The sequence below is a fragment of the Medicago sativa genome, chromosome 3 (assembly GCF_051527215.1).
Source record: "Medicago sativa cultivar Bolivia chromosome 3, Bolivia_mono, whole genome shotgun sequence".
Taxonomy (NCBI): Eukaryota; Viridiplantae; Streptophyta; class Magnoliopsida; order Fabales; family Fabaceae; genus Medicago; species Medicago sativa.
Window position 1 is genome coordinate 60,908,984 of NC_140751.1, and position 19,827 is coordinate 60,928,810.

At 33.2% G+C, this 19,827-nt stretch overlaps 1 protein-coding gene across 1 annotated transcript; it reads right to left on the reverse strand.

Moving 5' to 3' along the window:
• Positions 1-109: 109 nt before the first annotated feature.
• Positions 110-7,532, reverse strand: TEX1 (Transducin/WD40 repeat-like superfamily protein). Its single transcript, XM_085752725.1, has 11 exons — positions 7,370-7,532; positions 7,124-7,219; positions 6,096-6,225; positions 5,854-5,945; positions 5,566-5,634; positions 1,694-1,751; positions 1,500-1,599; positions 1,260-1,346; positions 1,072-1,150; positions 478-610; positions 110-390 (listed from the first exon to the last, which is right to left on the reverse strand). Exons 1-11 carry the CDS (start codon positions 7,430-7,432, stop codon positions 356-358), a joined length of 942 nt encoding a protein of 313 aa, XP_085608851.1. The 5' UTR covers positions 7,433-7,532; the 3' UTR covers positions 110-355.
• Positions 7,533-19,827: the final 12,295 nt, after the last annotated feature.

A 19,827-nucleotide genomic window follows, 5' to 3' on the forward strand; every position in this document is an offset into this window, starting at 1 on the left:
TTGCCTTCTTAAACAATGTCTCATGGATACTTGGTAACATTTCTCTTAAAATCTAACTTCATTTTTCTGAAGTCTCTAAATAAGGTATTAAAAATTAACTACCAGACACTGAAGCTAAAATAGACTGAAGTGTAATTTAGCCAAAATCTTAAAAACAAAACAAATATGCCATTACATCCATCCCATCTCATATTTTCTGTGAAGATCCTTCTTAGCACATAGGTTGATACAATGATGTATTAAATTAATTTCCTTGCAACTAGCAATATTCAGACATCTCATTTGTTTTCGTCAAGTTCTTTTGTCCTTCGTTCGCATTCTTAACTACCAAGGCAAATGATTTGTATGCCAAATACTAAGCATTTTCAAAACCAAAAATTCGAAAAACACCTGCAACAAAATGCACACAAGTTAATTACAGCGTCAAATGATTCTTGTGTTTCCAATAACACTTTGCATGTGTCCAAAAGATCATACCTTCGTCAGCCTGATACTTGTTTTTGTCATCTCCGGCATATGCAAGTACATTGTATTTAGGATTCCACTCAACACTATTCATGGCAGCCCTACAAGGAATGTGATGTACTGTTTTTCCAGTATGAACATTGGACTGTCACAAAGAAGCAAATTTTGTTTATTCAATGTATATTTGAAAGATGAATAACTAACAAAATATGTTTTTGTTTGGAAAATGGTTTAAATGTTTTTGGTCGTCCCTGTAATTTTTTTTTCTTCATTTTTGTCCTCATTATTTTCTTTTTTAGTCTTGTAATAATACTTATTCTTCGATTTAGTTTCCATGATATTTAGTTTAAGCTCAATTCATACAAGGACTAAATCGAAAAAAGAGACTCGAACAAAAAATTATTTTGCAGAGACGAAAACAAAACAAAAAGTATATTGCATAAACCAAACCAAAACAAAACAAGAGGACTAAAACAAAAAAAATATATACTACAGGGACCACTTATAAACTAAATGGACTAAAACAAAAAAAATTAAATATTTTACAAGGGCCAAAAACATATTTAAGTAAAAAAGAATTGTTGAAGATGAAATGTACAAACTTACAATATCAATGAACAAGTCTTCACTTGCTGAAGCAATCAAGTCCCCAGTATGATTGAAACTAATTGTCCGGACAGGCCATCTGAGAAACATAACATTCCGAATTAGTCACAAGAAGCTAAACACTAATTATACCTTGAAAAATAAAAGCTGAATACTATAAACAAACATGGAAGCTAGGGAAAACTTACTCGAGCTTTGTAAAGGTCCGCACACAAAGCATCTCCGAAATAACCCACAAGCTGACAAGGGAATCAGCACTTCCAACAGCGAAATGTCTGTCTCAATATAAAGAGGATATATATTTGGTCATGTTCATTATACTTTCTAAGAAAAATGAAGACAGAAACAACAATACGCAGTTATGCAGCCTTGCTTGCTGATTCAAGTGCAATTTGCAAAACCAGGAATAACAAACACAAGAAGCATACCTTCCTGTTGGGTCAATTGCAATGCAATAACAACCCGCTGTATGAGCCATGAGAGTATCAAGAGGTCGAAGAGATGGATAAGATAATACTTCCACAGTCCCTGAGTAGGTGAGCAGGTAACAGATTGTAAGATAATATTCTACACTACAAAAAAATAAAAAATAAAATCGAAGGAAACCAATGACCTTACTTACCATTTCCTGTTGTTAGAAAGAACATCTCGCCAGTCATGTTCCAAGCAATCTCATTTACCTAGGAAGGATACAGGAATCATTGAGCAAATTGGAAATAATTCTTCACAGAAGAAAAACAAATGTTTGCCACAGTAATGAATGTATGCTACGAGTACAAGACAAGTTACTTAAATAGTTAAATTCATTGCTTCTCTCAACTCTCAATCAACCATACCACTAAACTGCAAGGCTGTACACTATGAAATATTAAAATTATGTAATCATAGATGGACATTAACTCCAAAAAGATCTGGCATTTGCGGTGGTGTGCAAAACAATGAGCACCTGAAGAGCATCATATTGAGTGATGTTGAAGGAGTTGGAACTGCAGCGGGGAACCAGAAAACATAGATGGTTCTGTGATAGGATCTGGTACGGACCTGACCCAGTAGAGGGAGATATGTTCATGGGTCTCAATAAGGAGAGGCCCAAGGTATGGAGGGTGTACACTAGGAGAAAGAAGAAAGAGATAGTGAGGAAGGTGTGAAGGGTGAGTTGGCATGTTTATTAGAATCTTCCCCTAATAAGAGGGTGTGTGAGGGGAATAGAAGTTTCAGGGAATCATTTCGTTAGAACCTTACGGTTAGGCAGTGAGAAAAAATACTTTCTCTTTACTGAGGAGCCGTAGCTCTGAAATTGTACTCAGTTTTACTCAATTTTCATCATAATTCAACAACGTTCCTCCATTAATTCCATTTCTGTTGTCTCTGCTCTATCATGCCGAAGGTGGGAGTGAGAGTTGTGAAGCAGGAACAAGACTATTTATGGCGACAATGCCAAAGAACATGCACGGTCAAATATGACTGTATACTTAAATCTCAGATAAGCTACATCTAATTGGCAATTTGTACTCGTCTCTGTCTAGGAAGTTTGTGGTATTTTCGAATCAAAAAAGTTTGAGGCATTTGAGTCAACAGCGGATCACCACCTCCAATCAACAAGAGTGGATGGCTAAACAAGTTGGGGTATGATTTCGAAGTTGTTATAAGGTTGGGGCTGAGAACCAAGTGGCAGATGCTTTTTCTCGCCAACAAGAAGATGTGGAAGTTAATGCCTTAATTTCTTATCCCATTTGGCAACAAGGAGTTACAAATGGAGGATAGGAAGGATCCAAACTTCACAGCCATCATTGACACCATTCAGGAGAATCCGGCTTCAAGGCCAAGATTTGAGCTGAAAGGAGGAGTTCTTTTCTAAAAGGGCAGGCTGGTTATACCGGCTCATTCCCCTCTCATTGATGTGTTGTTGAAGGATTTTCCTTCAACTCCTAATAGGGGCCATACGATGGCTGGTACATTATATTGGCAGGGCATGATGACGAGAGTACAAGAATTTGTGCGGGCGTGTGACACTTGTCAACGGCGCAAATATGCAGCTATGACTCTAAATGGTTTGCTTCAGCCACTCCCTATTCCAGTTGGTGTGGAGTGAGATTCCAATGGACTTCATTACTGGGGTAGCCTAAAAGCAATGGACATGATGCCATGCTTGTGATGGTGGATCGTCTTTCCAAGTATAGCCCCTTTATCCCTTTTAAGCACCCTTTCACAGCTTGTTCCATAATTTTCTTGTTTGTGAAAGACATGGTTCGATTACACGGCATTCTAGAATCTATTCTAAGTGATGGAGAACCTTTATTTGTAAGCATTTTCTGGAAGGAGGTGTTCAAGCTGACAGGGAACAATTTTGAAGATGTCATCAGCTTATCACCATCAGACGGACAATTCAAGATGGTTAATCATTGTTTAGAGGCCTATCTTTGTTGTTTCGTGTTGGAGCAGCCAAAGACATGGGTTCATTGGATTCCATGGGGTGAATTGTGGTATGTGTAATACCATTTTTCATGTCTACAGGATGTACCTTTGAGGTTGTTTATGGGATAAAACCTCTGATGTTGGTGCATTTTTGGAAGGGGAAACGAGGGTGGCAGCCGTGGCTCAAGAGCTTAGGGACAGAGATGGGGCTCTCCGTCAGCTTAAGTACTCCCTCCGTCCCAAATTATAAGCAAAAAAAACTCATTTTCTTTGTCCCAAATTATAAGCAAAAAAGACCAACTTTTATCATATTTAATTATGTTGTTTCAAAAAATTATCTTTTCCAAAGGAAAATTAAATGCAAAGTGCATTCAATTTGCTCTCTCTTTCATTTTCTCAATAACCAATGATAGAACTTATTTCAAAGGAAAATTAAATGAAAAATGTTTTTACATCTTCCTATAAAACTTATTTCAAGGATAACACAAGAAACTATGTTGCAAACTACTATGTTTTAATTTTCTTAATAAGTGTGATTTTTTTTTTTTTTTTGCTTTTAATATGGGACGGAGGGAGTATATATAATCTCCAGATGGCTCAAGAGCAGATGAAGCATTATGCCAACAAGAAGCGGAAAGATGTTCAGTTTGCAGTCGGGGAATGGGTGTTTCTTAAATTGAGACCCCATAGGCAACAATCTGTGGTGCAACGAATTCATCAGAAGCTGGCACCACGCTTCTTTGGTCCTTACGAAATCATTCAGAGGATAGGTGCAGTTGCTTACAGGCTGCGGCTTCCTGCTGCATCCTAAAACCACCCTATTTTTCACGTGTCTCAGCTAAAAAAAGCCATCGGAGACTATCAAATCACTGCTGAACTGCCTGTGGATTGGGAGGGAGATAAGGGGGAGATTTCACCTGAACGTCTCATAAGTTGGAGGGACACTTTCCATGCAGGACAGCAGAAAAGAGAGTGACATGTAAAATGGAAAGGAATGGCTGAAGAGGATGCGCCTCGGGAGGAGGAACTGTTGCTTAAAAGTCAGTTTCCTGATTGAGCCTTGAGGACAAAGCTAGTGTTGATGGTGAGGGGGGGTGCGGGTGGGGTGGAGTGATGGTAGGATCTTGTATGGGCCTGACTCGGTAGAGGGAGATGTGTTGGTGGGTCTCAATAATGAGGGGCCGAGGGTGTGGAGGTTGTGCACTAGGATAAAGAAGAAAGAGATGGTGAGGAAGGTGTGAAGGGTGAGCTGGCATGTTTGTTAGAATCTTCCCCTAATAAGAGGGTGTGTGTCGGGAATATAAGTTCCGAGGAATCATTTTGTTAGAACCTCGGTTAGCCAGTGAGAGAAAACACTTTCTCTTTACTGAGGAGCTGTAGCGCTGGAATTGTACTCAGTTTTACTCAATTTCCATCATAATTCAATAGCCTTCCTCTATTGATTCCATTTCTGTTGTCTCTGCTTTATCATGCCGAAGGTGGGAGTGAGAGTTGTGAAGCAGGAACAAGACTGTTTATGGCGACAGTGCCGAAGAATCGTACTCGTCTCTATCTAGGGTGAATCCTTATAACTTGCACTGACGTGGCTGTAACTAAAAACAATGTTCTTTGACTTCTTTCTATTTTTAACAGATGATCAGGTTTCAAGGCATGAAAATTGTAATTCAAACAAAAGACTAGTTGCTCATAGTTTTCTAGGTTTGGTGTCTGCGGCGATAGAACAGAATGGGAAATTAGTTAGGGGTAACCAGAGCAGTTAGCTAGTAAAGTAAGTTAGGGGGAATTTGTTAGCAGTGTTAACATTTAGTACACAGAGCACATGATTCTCATCATTGAAACAATGTTAGTATTGAGGAAACAAAGCAGTGGCTCAGTTGTATGGGGAACAACCCTTGAGGGAAAATTCTTTCTCCTATTTTCAATGTTTCGTTAAAATTGTTTATTTCTTATGGTCGTCTCTACCAATTTCACATTTCTCTTCTACAGGTTTTTAACAATTTCATTTTGTAACCTCCAAATTCGTCTTAAACTGTCGGAAACAGAACAGACTGCAATGATGAAGCAAAAACTAGGCAATACCTCATAGTTGAACTTGCGCCTATGCATTGGTTTGAATTTCCGAACATCAAGTATTGTTAATTCGTCATCCTATAAAAGCCAACGAAAAAGCAAGACTTTACAGGATGAAAAACAGCAAGATTATAATAGGCATGGACATGGTCTATTTAGTAGCTACAATGCAAAGCTCAGTGATTCCAGAAAAAAGAATTGACTCAAACATATGCTAGATATAGTGGATATTAACATATCCAGTCACAACATCTTCGCTTCAGAGCTTTAAGCAAATGAAGGGACTGTGTAACATACCCTATTACCGACAGCTACATGAGTACCATCAGGTTTGTAGGTGATGTTGATATTCTCCCCGCTAAGTTCTGCCTGTTGTGAGCATTTTCCACCTGTCGAAATCAAATATAAGGAGCATCTCAATATTCACTTATGTTTATTCGGCACAGGATTGAGTAAATATAACCATAGATTATATTAAATGTCTCCCAAAATATCTCAATTTAATTAAAAATAAATTGTATAGCTAAATGATCACTTACTACGAGCATCCCATAGACGAACAGTCTTGTCACCCGAAGCAGTTGCAATAAGATCGGGATGTTTGGGGTCCCAACATAGCTGATCCACACTATCGGTGTGACCCTTCAATTCAATATCTTTGACCTTACCCTAAAATAACCCCCCACCAAATGGAACAATCAAATTTCTATCCACAAAATAATGAGAAGGATGAAATAATTTATAGTGACATAAAACGCATCAGACAAAACTAAAAGAAAATCTGTTGGCAAAATGCTTCATTTCTATAAAGATGCTCGTTGAAAATGTTAACTATTGACCTTGGTTTACTCTATAGCTTCAAGTTTCAACAACAATGTCCTATCTTATCGTACATGATTCGCCATGTATTTCTTGATTTAATGCGACAAGTTTCAATCTTAATGGAAAAATACTCTAACATTACTGTCATTTTAGATCATGAAGGTCGCCAAAGCAACAACATCATATGTTAAAAAGACATATTTTCTCAAAGCCAAATCTCTAATGGTCATGTAATCTCATTCATCAAAAGTGAAAATGGGCATTACTTAAAATTCATCAAAGTTTCCTTCAGTAATTTCAAAAGGGAAGATCTTAAATTATACTATACCATTACTTAAGGGAAACTTGAATAGTCAAATCTTTTACAAACAGCAAAGCTACTGTATTTCTTTATGACAGCATTACAATATAGCTAAGATGTGTATTCACAGTGCGCTAGGTAAGCAACTTAATTAAGCACTTATTCGAGATAAACTACTCTAGGGAGCTTTATCAAACTTATATTCATAAGTCATTATGGGAATCAATGAAATAAACTGGAAACAACTTATAGACATGATATTGAATATTTTCATGATTCTATCCAAAGTTCAAACACTAATAATATAAATATTTGTGTCATAAGATAAATCCAATTAATAAGACTAGCATAAGCCTAAAATTAAACAGTGACTAATTTTGTGATTTATGAGAAAGTACATTAATTAATAGAAAATTAAAGTGCAATTAGGAGTAAGGTTACTACATGGGCATGTGGGTCAATATGCCAAATTCGAGCAGTTTGATCAACAGAACCAGAAGCAAGTTTTGTGCCAATGCAATTCCAAGCCACTGAATGCACCTTTTCAAACACAAACAAAGACCCATTTCAGAATTGAAACATAAACATTGAAAAGAGGGTTTTTTTCCAACATAAACCTAGATATTAAACCTTAACAAGTAGGAAAAAATTAGAACTTTGAAGGTGTTTGGAATGAGAGAGGAAGGGTACCTTCTTTTTGTGACCAGAATACTCTCTGCTGTGAAGATTCTTAAATGAGAATTGTTCCTCCATGGCTTTGGAACACGGAAACTGTGATTGTCGTACGATGGGTTCGTGGGTGGAATCGAAGCTAGGAATTTTGGGAAACACTTTCGATTCCCGCTACGACACTGTATATTGTATAATTGGTTTTTTTTGTTTCATATCCAAAAAATGTAAAAATTTGTAAAGTTTTTTTTTTTTTTTTTTTTGTCTAGAATTTGTAAAGTATTATAGGCCAAATACATCTTAGGTTATACAAGATTAATCCTTTTAGTTTTAAATTGGTCTTAGTAAAAGTTAATTTGATGATAGGTTGTTTCCCAATGAAGCTGTTTTGACATAGCCATAGGTTGTTTTGATGATGTAGTCTTAGGTTAATTTGATGATGTCTTTAATAATTGGTGGCTTGTTATTTAGCATGTTGTTCCTTTGATAGTTTAGCTTAGATTATGTTAAAGCACCTAAGCAATATGTGTATCTTTCTACTGTGTGATTCCTTGTGTTTTAGTTAGCAAATGACCCAAGTTAATCTCATTTCTACCGTCAAAATTGAAGTTTTTGCTGTCTGAATCGATTCATTTATGCTTGAATCGTATCACCCAAAGTCTCTGATTTGGGGTGAATCGTTTCATGATATTTTGAATCGATTCACTTTTGAATGGAGTCAAATTTGTCTGAATCGTATCACTAAAACTTTCTAAGTTATATTGAATCGTTTAGTATAATCTGAATTGTTTCAATCTTCATCCTAGGCACTTTGAATCGATTCAAATTATGTCTGAATGGTATCAATCATCATAGTTCATCTGGCTTGTCCTCTTGCTATCTGAATTGATTCACACATTTGTGAATCGATTCACTATGTTGTTTTTTGTCAAAATTTTGCACTTGCCACCCCATCGTATATATATATATATATATATATATATATATATATATATATATATATATATATATATATATTCACTTCCTCATAACACCTAAAGTATTGAATCATTAGCACCTATTCTCTCTAGGTCTCAAAAAACGCATTGTTCATAAATTCTTCAAGATTAAACACTTTTTGAGTCATATGATTTGTTAGGGTGCTATTAGGGATTGTAAATTGATTCTTTCAAGGAAATTGATTGTGCTTAATCAAGTTTCTAAAATGAAATGAATAATCTCATTACACCTCCAAAGGTCTTGGGGGTTCTTTCTAATTGTTCTTGTGTTCAATGGGATCCATTTGTCGAACGTAGCATCGAAGAGCTTGAAGGGTTGCATGGGTATTTGAGGTTTCAAAGACATCAAGAAGCACCAAATTCAAAGGGTATTTGAAGTTTGGGGGAGTGGTTACATAGGGGTTGAAGAACTAGGATAGTTTCAAGGAACTCTTGTAATCACATTTGTAGTTCAACATTGTTATTATTAGTGGAAGGCCTTGGTGGAGGTGTTTTCTCTAAGAAGAGTAGACGTAGCCCGAAGAAAGGACGAAAGGACGAAGCTCATTCCATGCAATCTAGGACTATAAGTATCCTTGGGGTTTTCTATGCTTAATTGATATAAATTTGTCTATGTTGGTAATTATTTTAATTACATAGAAGAAAGTGTTGTTTGGTTTATGATTTATTTATTTGTTGAACTCATTTCGATCATCACAATGACAAACCAATATGTATATATGCATGCTATTTTTTACGCATATGAATTTGAGTAGTTAGACAATTTGTCAATCTACTAATAATTTAGTTGAAGCATTTAATTGCTTTCACACTCTTTCATTCATTTCAAGTAACTAAGAAGTGTGTGCTTAGGAGATACTACTTTCTTTGGTATATAATTCCATTTTGGCTTGTTCAAAAAAAAAAAACTAAGAAGTGTGTGATGGGAATGTTTGAATTTTTTACAATTTAATAAACTTTTTTATTTTATTTTAAAATTTTGATTTACTCCCTCCGTCCCATATTACTTGACCTATTAAGAATATCTGCACTATTCATGTAACATGCTTTGACTCTATTTTTCTACTAATATATAAAAACAAAATATAGCATATAAGATGTTGTTAGATTCGTCTCGATTAATATTTTCAGAATATCAAATTTTCGTAATTTTTTCTACTATATTATTAAAGAAATTTAAGTTTAAAATTGTGCATTAGCATACGTGACAGAGTCAACTAGGTCAAGTAATATGAGACGGAGGGAGTAGTCTTTATTTTAAGCTTATGCATAAGCAAATCATTTGCACCTTGATTGCTTGCATCTTTGAATAAATTATATGGTTCACTTTCATTTGTAGGAGAATTAGAGGAGATTGCAGAGCCCTATTTGTTTTAAACTTGCAATTCTGCCCTATTTGTTTTAAATTTGCAGTTCTGTCAATTGCGTGGTGGAATTGAATGGTTGAATTGCCTTGCTATGAAGAATTATGGAGGAGTATCTACTTTATCTTTAGGTTAGCTTGACCATTTTTAAAATATATTTGACATTGTTGCATTTAGGTATGAGAGTGTTGTAACAAAATATTGACAAAGTTGCAAGTCAATTAATGGTATGTTTGTCAAACAAGGAGGCAAAGGTAATGATAGTGAATGTGCAATGTGCTTCGGTTTGTTGAAAGTCTGATTTGGAGTTGACCAATTGAGCTCATTCATTGGGGATTTGATAACATGAAAACTAGAGAAGTATTTGGTTTGTGGAGTCATAATATAGGAGTTGGACATATCCATAAATATTTAAAGGATATAGAGTTTTGAAGGATTTTGTTTTACTGTACTTTAATTTTTGTCCATATACTTGGTTTGGATACTAAACAAAAGATCATACTTGATTAGTAGCAAAATGTAAACAACTATAGAAATATTTAAATACTATATTTTCTAAATTTTGTGAGATTTCCTATTCCTATATGCTACTTATGGTTTCTAATTGTTTGTCTTACACTTTATTATAAACTTTGAAGGTTCCATTTATCTTAGGCTGGTGTAGTTCTTTGTCATTATTTCAGCCATTGTTCTCCTTTATTGCCACGTGTGTGTCTACTGGTGTCATTATTTCATGTTAGTTGAGGTTATATTTTTGGATTCTAATCTGGTTCGTAATTCAAATGCAAATTCATAGCTTAAGTTGTTATTATTTGCAGCCATTATGGGGTTTCGTTTGTAGCTTTGTGAAAGTTTATTTGATTGTTTTTTTCTTATTATTTCCAGTATTTTGTTGTCTTGGACAATTATTATCATGTGGTGTTTGTGTTCTATTTTGATAGGAAACGTACATTTTATGCACCAGTTCTGTGTTATCTCAATAACTTTTTGGTTGTTAAAAAATGTATGTGGCCAAGAAATTGTCAGCATAATTTAATTCATTTTCTGGAGTTTATATGTGATTCATAGTAGGAGATAGTTTTTTTTTTGAAGTATCATAGTATGAGATAGTTGTTTATGATTTTAGGTCTTGACGTTAAACGAATTACTAAAATTTTAATTTTTCTGACCATGAGTGTATGAAATTCCACACCTCTTGAGAGGTTAGTTACTCTATTTTTGTTATTTGAATTTTGGTGGATAACATATAAGATAGATAAGAGAACCATTTACTATCCATGATTTTTTGTGTGATTAGAAAAATTATATGTCCATTTCTTTTTTTCTTTCTTATAACTGGTTTTTTTTTGTTTGTTTTTAAACAATATATATATATATATATATATATATATATATATATTACAAAAGTTCCTCGCACAAAATATACAAGGAGCCCAGAACAATGATACAAAACCATATATAAGCGGCACCACTCCAACATAAAAAAGTGCAAACATATTTTTGTTTTTAGATTTCACTTCTTATGGATCTATTTATGGCTCTCTAATTTGTCGTTTGTATTGTGTATAATTTACAAAGTGTATCAAAACAAATAAGTGTGTATGCACCGTATGTATTAGCCTCATGGTTTTGTTTCAAATTTAAGGAAGGAAGATTGGACATGAAGAATAATGCAGTGTTAACAAGTCAATGAATTCTTTTATGCTTCGTTGGATTTTGATACTATTCCTTTTAATCATAAGTGCTATATTCTTATATTGGACAACGTAATGTATGTAAAGATAATGAAACATGAGATATTAAGTCACGAGCTTTAAATGCAACGTAAGGAATTCAATTCGTAACATCAATTGGACGAGATGACTTAATATTTTAAGAATCATTCACCAACCAATTCAACAATGTTAAAATAAATATGTTTTTTTTGCTTTCATTCACCTATCTTTGTTGATAATAGTTCGCACGAAGGTCACATAAGCTATCCATAACTAACACAAAATAAACATTGCATTAATACACATTGCCCAATAGACATAGCAAAGTAAAGATCTTGGGCTGTCTTAAAATGCTCAATCAGATTAGCTTGATTGTGTAAATGCAGTTGGTTAGTCTGAATAACTTTTCTCAATCTCAACTTTTTCATTATATCTTCACTCTTTGGAGCTTCCCTGAAGTGTATGATATAGCTCACCCCTCTTCTACAATAGTTGGTTTCATCAAATATTTGCAATATTTTTTTTTAGAGCTATATAGATAATCTCTGTAATAAGTAAAACATGTGAAAAATAAAACTAAGATTACCTCGAGCATACTGTTTTTTCCCTTTTTTTCCGTACACAAACTTTTTAGAAAATTCTTGTAGTATAATGAAACTTTTTCATTATATCCCTTTTTTTCATCAACTTTTTCTTAGTTTTAAAAACTAAGAAACTTTTTTCTGTACACAAACTTTTTAGATAAATAAATTCTTGTAGTATATACAGTTTTTGGCAAACAAATAAAAGCATCCAAATTTTTTTGCCGCATAGGTAACAACAAAATTGTCCAGAATCTTATGTTGATATTAGGCATAAAGCCTGACGACAAAGACAACAAGAAAAATAACAACAAAAAAAACGAGAAAGATGAAGAAATCAGTGAAAGTGAAGAAGAAGACGATAACAGTACTTTCAATTCTTTGAGATACGACCATGTGTTGATTATGTCGGATTCAGACGAAGATGGATCCAACATTAAAGGTCTGTTGATCCATCTGTTTCATCAACTATGACTTTTGCTTCTGAAATTTCCAAAGTTTTTGCATAAAGTCTGTAGCAAAGCATAAAGAAATAGTTCAATCTCAAATGGTTCATAACATTAGGAAACCATAAAGTATGCATGGTTATACAAAATCACAAGTTATAATAATCTAGGAAGATGAGATTGACGAAGAAAAGGACATATTACTAAGGTTATGTTTGGTATAACATGTTTTTGAGCTTATAGTTTTTGTTGTATAAGTTCATTTGACTAAAGAAGACTCGTTTGGTAACCATCACTTTCCTACGAGCGTTTAACTTATTTTACTAAATTGTAGTGGTTTTTTATAAGTTAATTCAATTATAATTTATTTATCTCAATTTTAACCCAACAATCTTAACTGAAAAAACATTAATATTAATTTTTTCGAAGGATCATCAATATTAATTAAATATAGCATTTTACATCATTTCATATTTATAATATACTTCAGCCATTAATTTTATCAAACACTAAAACCACAAAGAACTAAAAACTAAAATCAAAACATAGATGAGATGAAAAAACACTCAGATGTCTGTGGCGCCATACATGAGGGCTATTCATTTCCTAGGCAGACATATCATTTGATTTTTTATAATCACTCTAAAACACTAACAAATAACATAATAATAAATGATATCTTGTGTATATGCAATACGAAGTCATACAAAAACTTTGGAGATTTCAGAAGCGACAGTCATAGTTGATGAAACAGATGGATCAACATACCTTTAATGTTGGATCCATCTTCGTCTGAATCCGTCATAATCAACACATGGTCGTATCTCAAAGAATTGAAAGTACTGTTATCGTATTCTTCTTCACTTTCACTGATTTCTTCATCTTTCTCGTTTTTTTTTTGTTGTTATTTTTCTTGTTGTCTTAGTCGTCAGGCTTTATGCCTAATATCAACATAAGATTCTGGACAATTTTGTTGTTACCTATGCGGCAAAAAATTTTGGATGCTTTTATTTGTTTGCCAAAAACTGGTAAAACACCGATGCGATCGTAGCGGTCTTTGTCAAATACACATTCCCTGAGTGCAGAAAGTCCAAACATCTGTAAAAAAATATTAAAATTATTTTTGTAACTCTGCTTTTATCCTGTTTTTAAACATTTAATTTCTTAATACATTACTAGCTATGAAGCGTTGATATATAAAATAGAAATTAAAATGGTTATTTTAATTAGAGTAAGAACTTATAGATTCTTTTTGACAAAAATTAGATTAGTACCATTGTTTTACTATTCTGACATAAGCCCAAAGAGACATAAGCCCAAAGAGTACGATGATGATCATCTTGTAAAACATTCTCAAAAAGAGTGTTCTAGCTCTACTGACCTTTATGGTTTCTCACCGTCTATAAATCATTATTCTTTATTCACTATTTATTCCTTAATTTCCTAAGTCAAATACAAATACAATAATAACTTATAACATTACCGCAAGAGCCTTGCCGGAGTTTCTCTTCGTAAGAATAAGGGCGCACTCGAAGGAATGTTCTGTTCTTGCAAGTCTTGCATCTTCAAACTTGGAAATGTCAAAAGAACACCGCGATCATGCTTGAAATCTGCAACAACAACAATAATCTCATAATAAATTTCATATTTAAAAACAACAATAATAACAACAAAATATAAAATTCAAACATTGAATGCTAGGAATTTAATTTTTCTTACCATCTATCTGGCTATCTATCTATCTATCTGTATAACTTTAAGTTTTAAACTTGACTCATTCTAATGCAAAGATTGTGTCTATGTGGAATATCTAAATGAGTTTTGTTTCTTCTCTTTTATTCTATCTAAAATCTAATAGTATAGTGATGATGTAATTAAGTTTAAGTTACAAAAACTATTCATATTTCTTAACTCAACTGAATTTATGTATTATATTACTTTTTTTTTATCAATGCATTATATTAGAACCACATCAGACAGAAAAATGAACAAACACATTCCATTAATGAACATGACCATGATCGATTTATTATAGCCGTATAAAAAATGGTAACTTGACCAAAAAAAATGGTAACTGTTTTTATGCATCTGGCAAATTATAAAACATTTTACAATTTCTTACGCTATCATCATGAGATGTATCTCATAATATTTTTCTAAATATAACCTACACAAAAATATTTAATGTCTAATTTTTCAAATTCATTCTCATCTTTTATAACCACAACTAATTCCATTTTTTTTTTTTACTCATTTCTAAACATTTAACAATTTCACCCAATCATTAATTGTTTCCACACTATGTCTTCTATTGATCTCAATTTCACAAAAGATACTTTTGTAAATCGTTTTTGGTTGGTTATAACTTTTACTATAGGGGCTATTGTTCCATCCATAATCATTGTGTATATAAATTTAGATGGTATAAATTTTGGTTTTGGATCATCATCACTTTCTTCATCCAACTCTTGGATGGTATTTCAATTTGTTCTATAACTAGTAATAGACCCGTGCATATAAAAATTAATTTCATTGTTAATATTGTCGAATGTTTAAAGATATTAAATGAAAATTATCAACATTAATATAAGGTTTTTGAAGATATTCAATGAAAATTATCAACAATAATATAATGTTTCGATTGAATATTTTTTTATCACATATAGAAAAATATGTGAAATATTTGAATCACGTATGTTGTAGATTTTATTTTCTTATGTACGAAAACAAAATTTTATATACATATATGAGAAAGTTAATAAAATAAATTTTTCATAACTCATGATTATTTTTCAAAATATCAAAATTAATGTAATGTTTTCTATTAAATAACTTTTTATTTTATATGCAAAACACTGTTTAATGTTCGCATCCCGTTGCAAATTTTATGCGTTTTATATGCATAACCAAATTTAACGTAAATATACGAGAAAATTGATATGATAAATAAATCTTACTACTATAGTGTTTCTATTGAATAACTTTTTATTTTACATGAAAAACACCGTTCAATATTAAATTCATATTATCTTCTAGACACAGGCTGGAGGAGCGCCTGGTCCCACGCGGCTTGGAGCTTGACAGGCTGGCCGGGCCTTGCTGCGTCAGCCTTGGATTTAAGGTTCGCTGCAGCTTTCTCCAGAATGCTATCCACAACTTTCTGAACTGATTTCCCCACTGCATCCCCCATCGCTGTCTCCGCATATTTGACCTGTTTGTCCATAGAATCCTTAACACTATGTTCAAAATCAAGCTTAGTTAAATTTCTGATCCCGACCTGGTATGCAACGTAAAAGATAAAAATGTCTTTCAAAGCTAATATGCCCAACTCCATGAGCTGTTTTTGGATAGCATCTGTTTTCATCATTTCAACTTTTAGTGATAAAGGAGATTCCACAATAGTTATTGGCTTCTCCAAAAATGTTGTTATCCTTTTGGCCTGTTCCATTGCTTGTTCTTTCAGAAAAGTGTTGATCTCCTTTTGCTGGGTGATGAACTCCTCCAAATTTATCCGATTCTCAGCCTTCCGGGAGTAAGCAGCTCCCTTGTAAATCTGAATACAAACACAGACTTTGAACAACTGACTAGCCATAAAAATGCACTAGTTGCAGATTTTATGTGATTATATATACATAAATAAATTTTTATGTACATATATGAGAAAATCGATATGAATTTTTTTTAGATACTCATGACTATTTTCAAAATATCAACATCAACATAGTGTTTCTGTTAAATAATTTTTTAATTTATATGTAAAACTATGGTCAATGTTTCCACCTCACCTATTGTCGATTTTATGGATTTTATCTGCATAAACAAATTTTTATGTAAATATATCAGAAAGTTGATATGATAAAATTGTGAAAACTGATTAATATTGTCAAAATATAAACATTAACATAGTGTTTCTATTGGATAACTTTTTATTTTATATATGCAAAACATCGTTAAATGTAATTTGCATCGCACCCTGTAAAACCCTTATTCTCAATGTTGATTTAATAAATAATGCGAATAAATTTAAACAAAAAGGTTGTTACACATATTCATCAATCATTCATTCGAATAATAAATTATACTTTATATTTCATAGTGCGGAAAATACTTCAAAAATATTTCATCAAATCAACATGTATGATTCTCAATCGTCATTGTGGAAAATATCATAATGATTTCAAATACTTAAGATTCTAAAAATTAAACATTCAATATTTGACCTCAACCCTAATGTTACAGATTAGAGCGCGTGATTATTCGACTACATAAATAATTAGATAATAGCTACGGAAGTATATCTCCGTCGCCACCTTTTAATCATCCCGCAAATTAGAGCGTCTCGTCCTGAGTGTTTGTACCCCAAGAGTACAGACATCATAATACACAACAACAACCAAGGGGTGAGAATATTCATCGTAACATATATTGGGATACATGAATATTATATAAATATGCATAATATCATTTGATCATCATTTACAACATATTCACAATTCTTCATCAGGTTATACAACATCATTAACACATCATCATTATAATAATTTTTCAGTTTTAACACATTAAAGAAATGCACATATCACACACAATACATCACATTGACACATATCACATATACCACATATATCACACATACTTCATATACACCTAACATGAGACATATGCAAATGCACTTCGTTCCTAGACCTATATGCATCCCGGTACCGATTTCTAATCAACATTTGTATGTCAGAGTTGTGTTACTGAACATACATACAACATTCGTCATTTAACATGGTCCTAAATATGATATGATGCATGAAGACTCACTAAGAACATATAGAAAATACATCAACAACAACAAATCATCTTCACAACATAGTTTTTTTCGTCATTTTACTTGTTATTATAAAACAAGTATGTCATTCGTCATTATTCAACATTATACAACATGGCTATTACTTCATCATTCAACTTCAACCTTTTTCACATAGTCATTATATAATTACTCGACATCATAATTACTCAATATCGTCCTTAAAACCTATACTCAACATTAACTTTCTTCGTGCACTAAGTGCTTCATCCTAATGACAGCTCTCCATTCTTCGTTCTCGGTTAAGTTTCTACCTTACCATTGTCGTTACAGCTACCACTTTTATTCTCCCTTTATAAAACAACATTGCGCCATATTACCTCATTCACTCTTATCATCCTTCATTCATTCTAACTTAGGTCATTATCTCTCTAGTGATTTGATATCTTGTCTCATCGCTAACATTACCCCTACATTATTTATTCGTTATCCTATACTTCGGGTGCTGAAATGTTTGTTTCTTCGCTTTTTTAGGTGTTTGCTTCTATGTAAGTTGTCTTGGAACTTGGGAACAAAATTCCTCCCTTTGTGAAGTCTTCTGAGGCCTCTTGAATCTTTATTCTTCATCTTCCCAAGGACCATATAAATCTTCAGATGTCTTTGCTTTGCCGATTTGCATGATTTCTTCGTGAATTACATAAAATATACCATAAAACTGCTATGCTTCGGGAAGAACAAAATTACATACTCAAATATAGAAAACATTACAAACGTCTCAAAATCATAGACAATTGCTCTAATACTCCTCTATTTTGCTGGTAAAACCTAATGAAAAACATGCTAATAATAACGTAAGATGACCTGTCATTAAAAATAAAAGACAGAACGTTTTTTACGTGCCACTTCGTCTTCAATACGCGAAACCAATCTTCCTACATCAGTCTTCTCCACTTCAGAAGAACTCGACCCTGAGTTCTCATCTTGATAAAGGACCTCATCTACATGGTACTCATATATGTTTGCCACATTGAAAGTGTTGGAAATGTTCATCAATTCTGGAAGCACTACCAAATACGCATTATGATTGATCTTGCAAGTTACTTTGAATGGGCCATACTTGCGAGGTTGCAGCTTGTTGTAGGTGCTAACTTGAAATCTTTCCTTTCGCATGAACACCATCACATCATCTCCCATATTGAATACTTTGACTCTTCGGCGTTTATCTGCAACAACTTTATTTTCAGTCCAGTAGCTTCTAACTTGACCTTGATAGATCCTTCACAACTATATTTTCTTCAGCCATATTTTCAACAGTTACACTAACTCCATGAGCTTTAGGCAACTTAATCAAATTAACCACATGCCTAGGAACAGAAGTGTAAACAAGTGAAAAATTTGTTTTCCTGATAGCAGGATGCATAACGCTGTTATAAGCAAACTCAACTTCAAGCAAAGCTAAATCCCACGGTTTTGGCTTGTCACCACAAACACATCAAATCATATTTCCCAAAGTTATGTTTATGACCTCAATTTGTCAATCAGTTTGGGAATGAGTTGTAGAACTCCTATTCAATGGTGTTCCAAATAATTTCTGCAGGGTTGTCCATAAATGACTGAGGAATTTGGTGTCTAAGTAATTAGTTTTGGAACTCCGTGAAGGCGCACAACCCACTCGAGGGAAGATTCCCTATCCGAAAAGGTATATTAATAGTGAATCAGACACCGGATGTCAAATCTGCACTATTCACATTAAACCTTTCTTACACGCCACTTAGTCTTCAATACACGCAACCACTCTTCCTAAATCACCTGGAAGGCCGTCCCTCCCACCCACATGTTCAGGGCTATCCTTGCTCATATATATGATTCAAATCTTACCTAGTTTGTTTTTGTATTCTAATTGTTCTCCTTCTTATGAGAAGTTAGACCAAACACTAATTATGCAAAGATATTTAGTAAGTTAATAACTTATATTTTATGAGCAAAAATAAAATTTAAGGCTTTGTTTGGATAACTTAAAATTAACACAGCGGAATGAAATAGAACGGAATGGAATGGAACGGAATAAAGTTTTTATTCCGTTGTTTGGATATTTTATAACGGAATGAAACTAATTTCACATTCCATTGTTTGAAAAGTTGACGGAACGGAATGAGTTATAATTTTTTTCTTCCAATTTTACCCTTTATTTAAAAATGCAACAATAAATTATCAATTGGTTGAATTCTCAATTCAATTAATATGTGTTTATTTTGCCATTGTTCACGGGTATATTTGTATCAATATTGAATCTACAAAGGCTATAATCAGCTGCAGAATTCTCCATGAATCAACTAGCTATCCAAAAATCAACACTATCATCATAGAATAAAACAAAACCAACATTAAAACTATCCAAAAATTACAACTACCAATGAATAGAATAAAACCATCATGCATGAACGTTTCATACATAAATTTAACCTAAAACTTGATATGGTCACGTTCACATAACTTGTTTGCCCAATATACCATTTTCCTTCAACTTCAATCGTATTTTATCTTCCTTACTCCTACACGACAACCCCACCCTCATGTTTTATT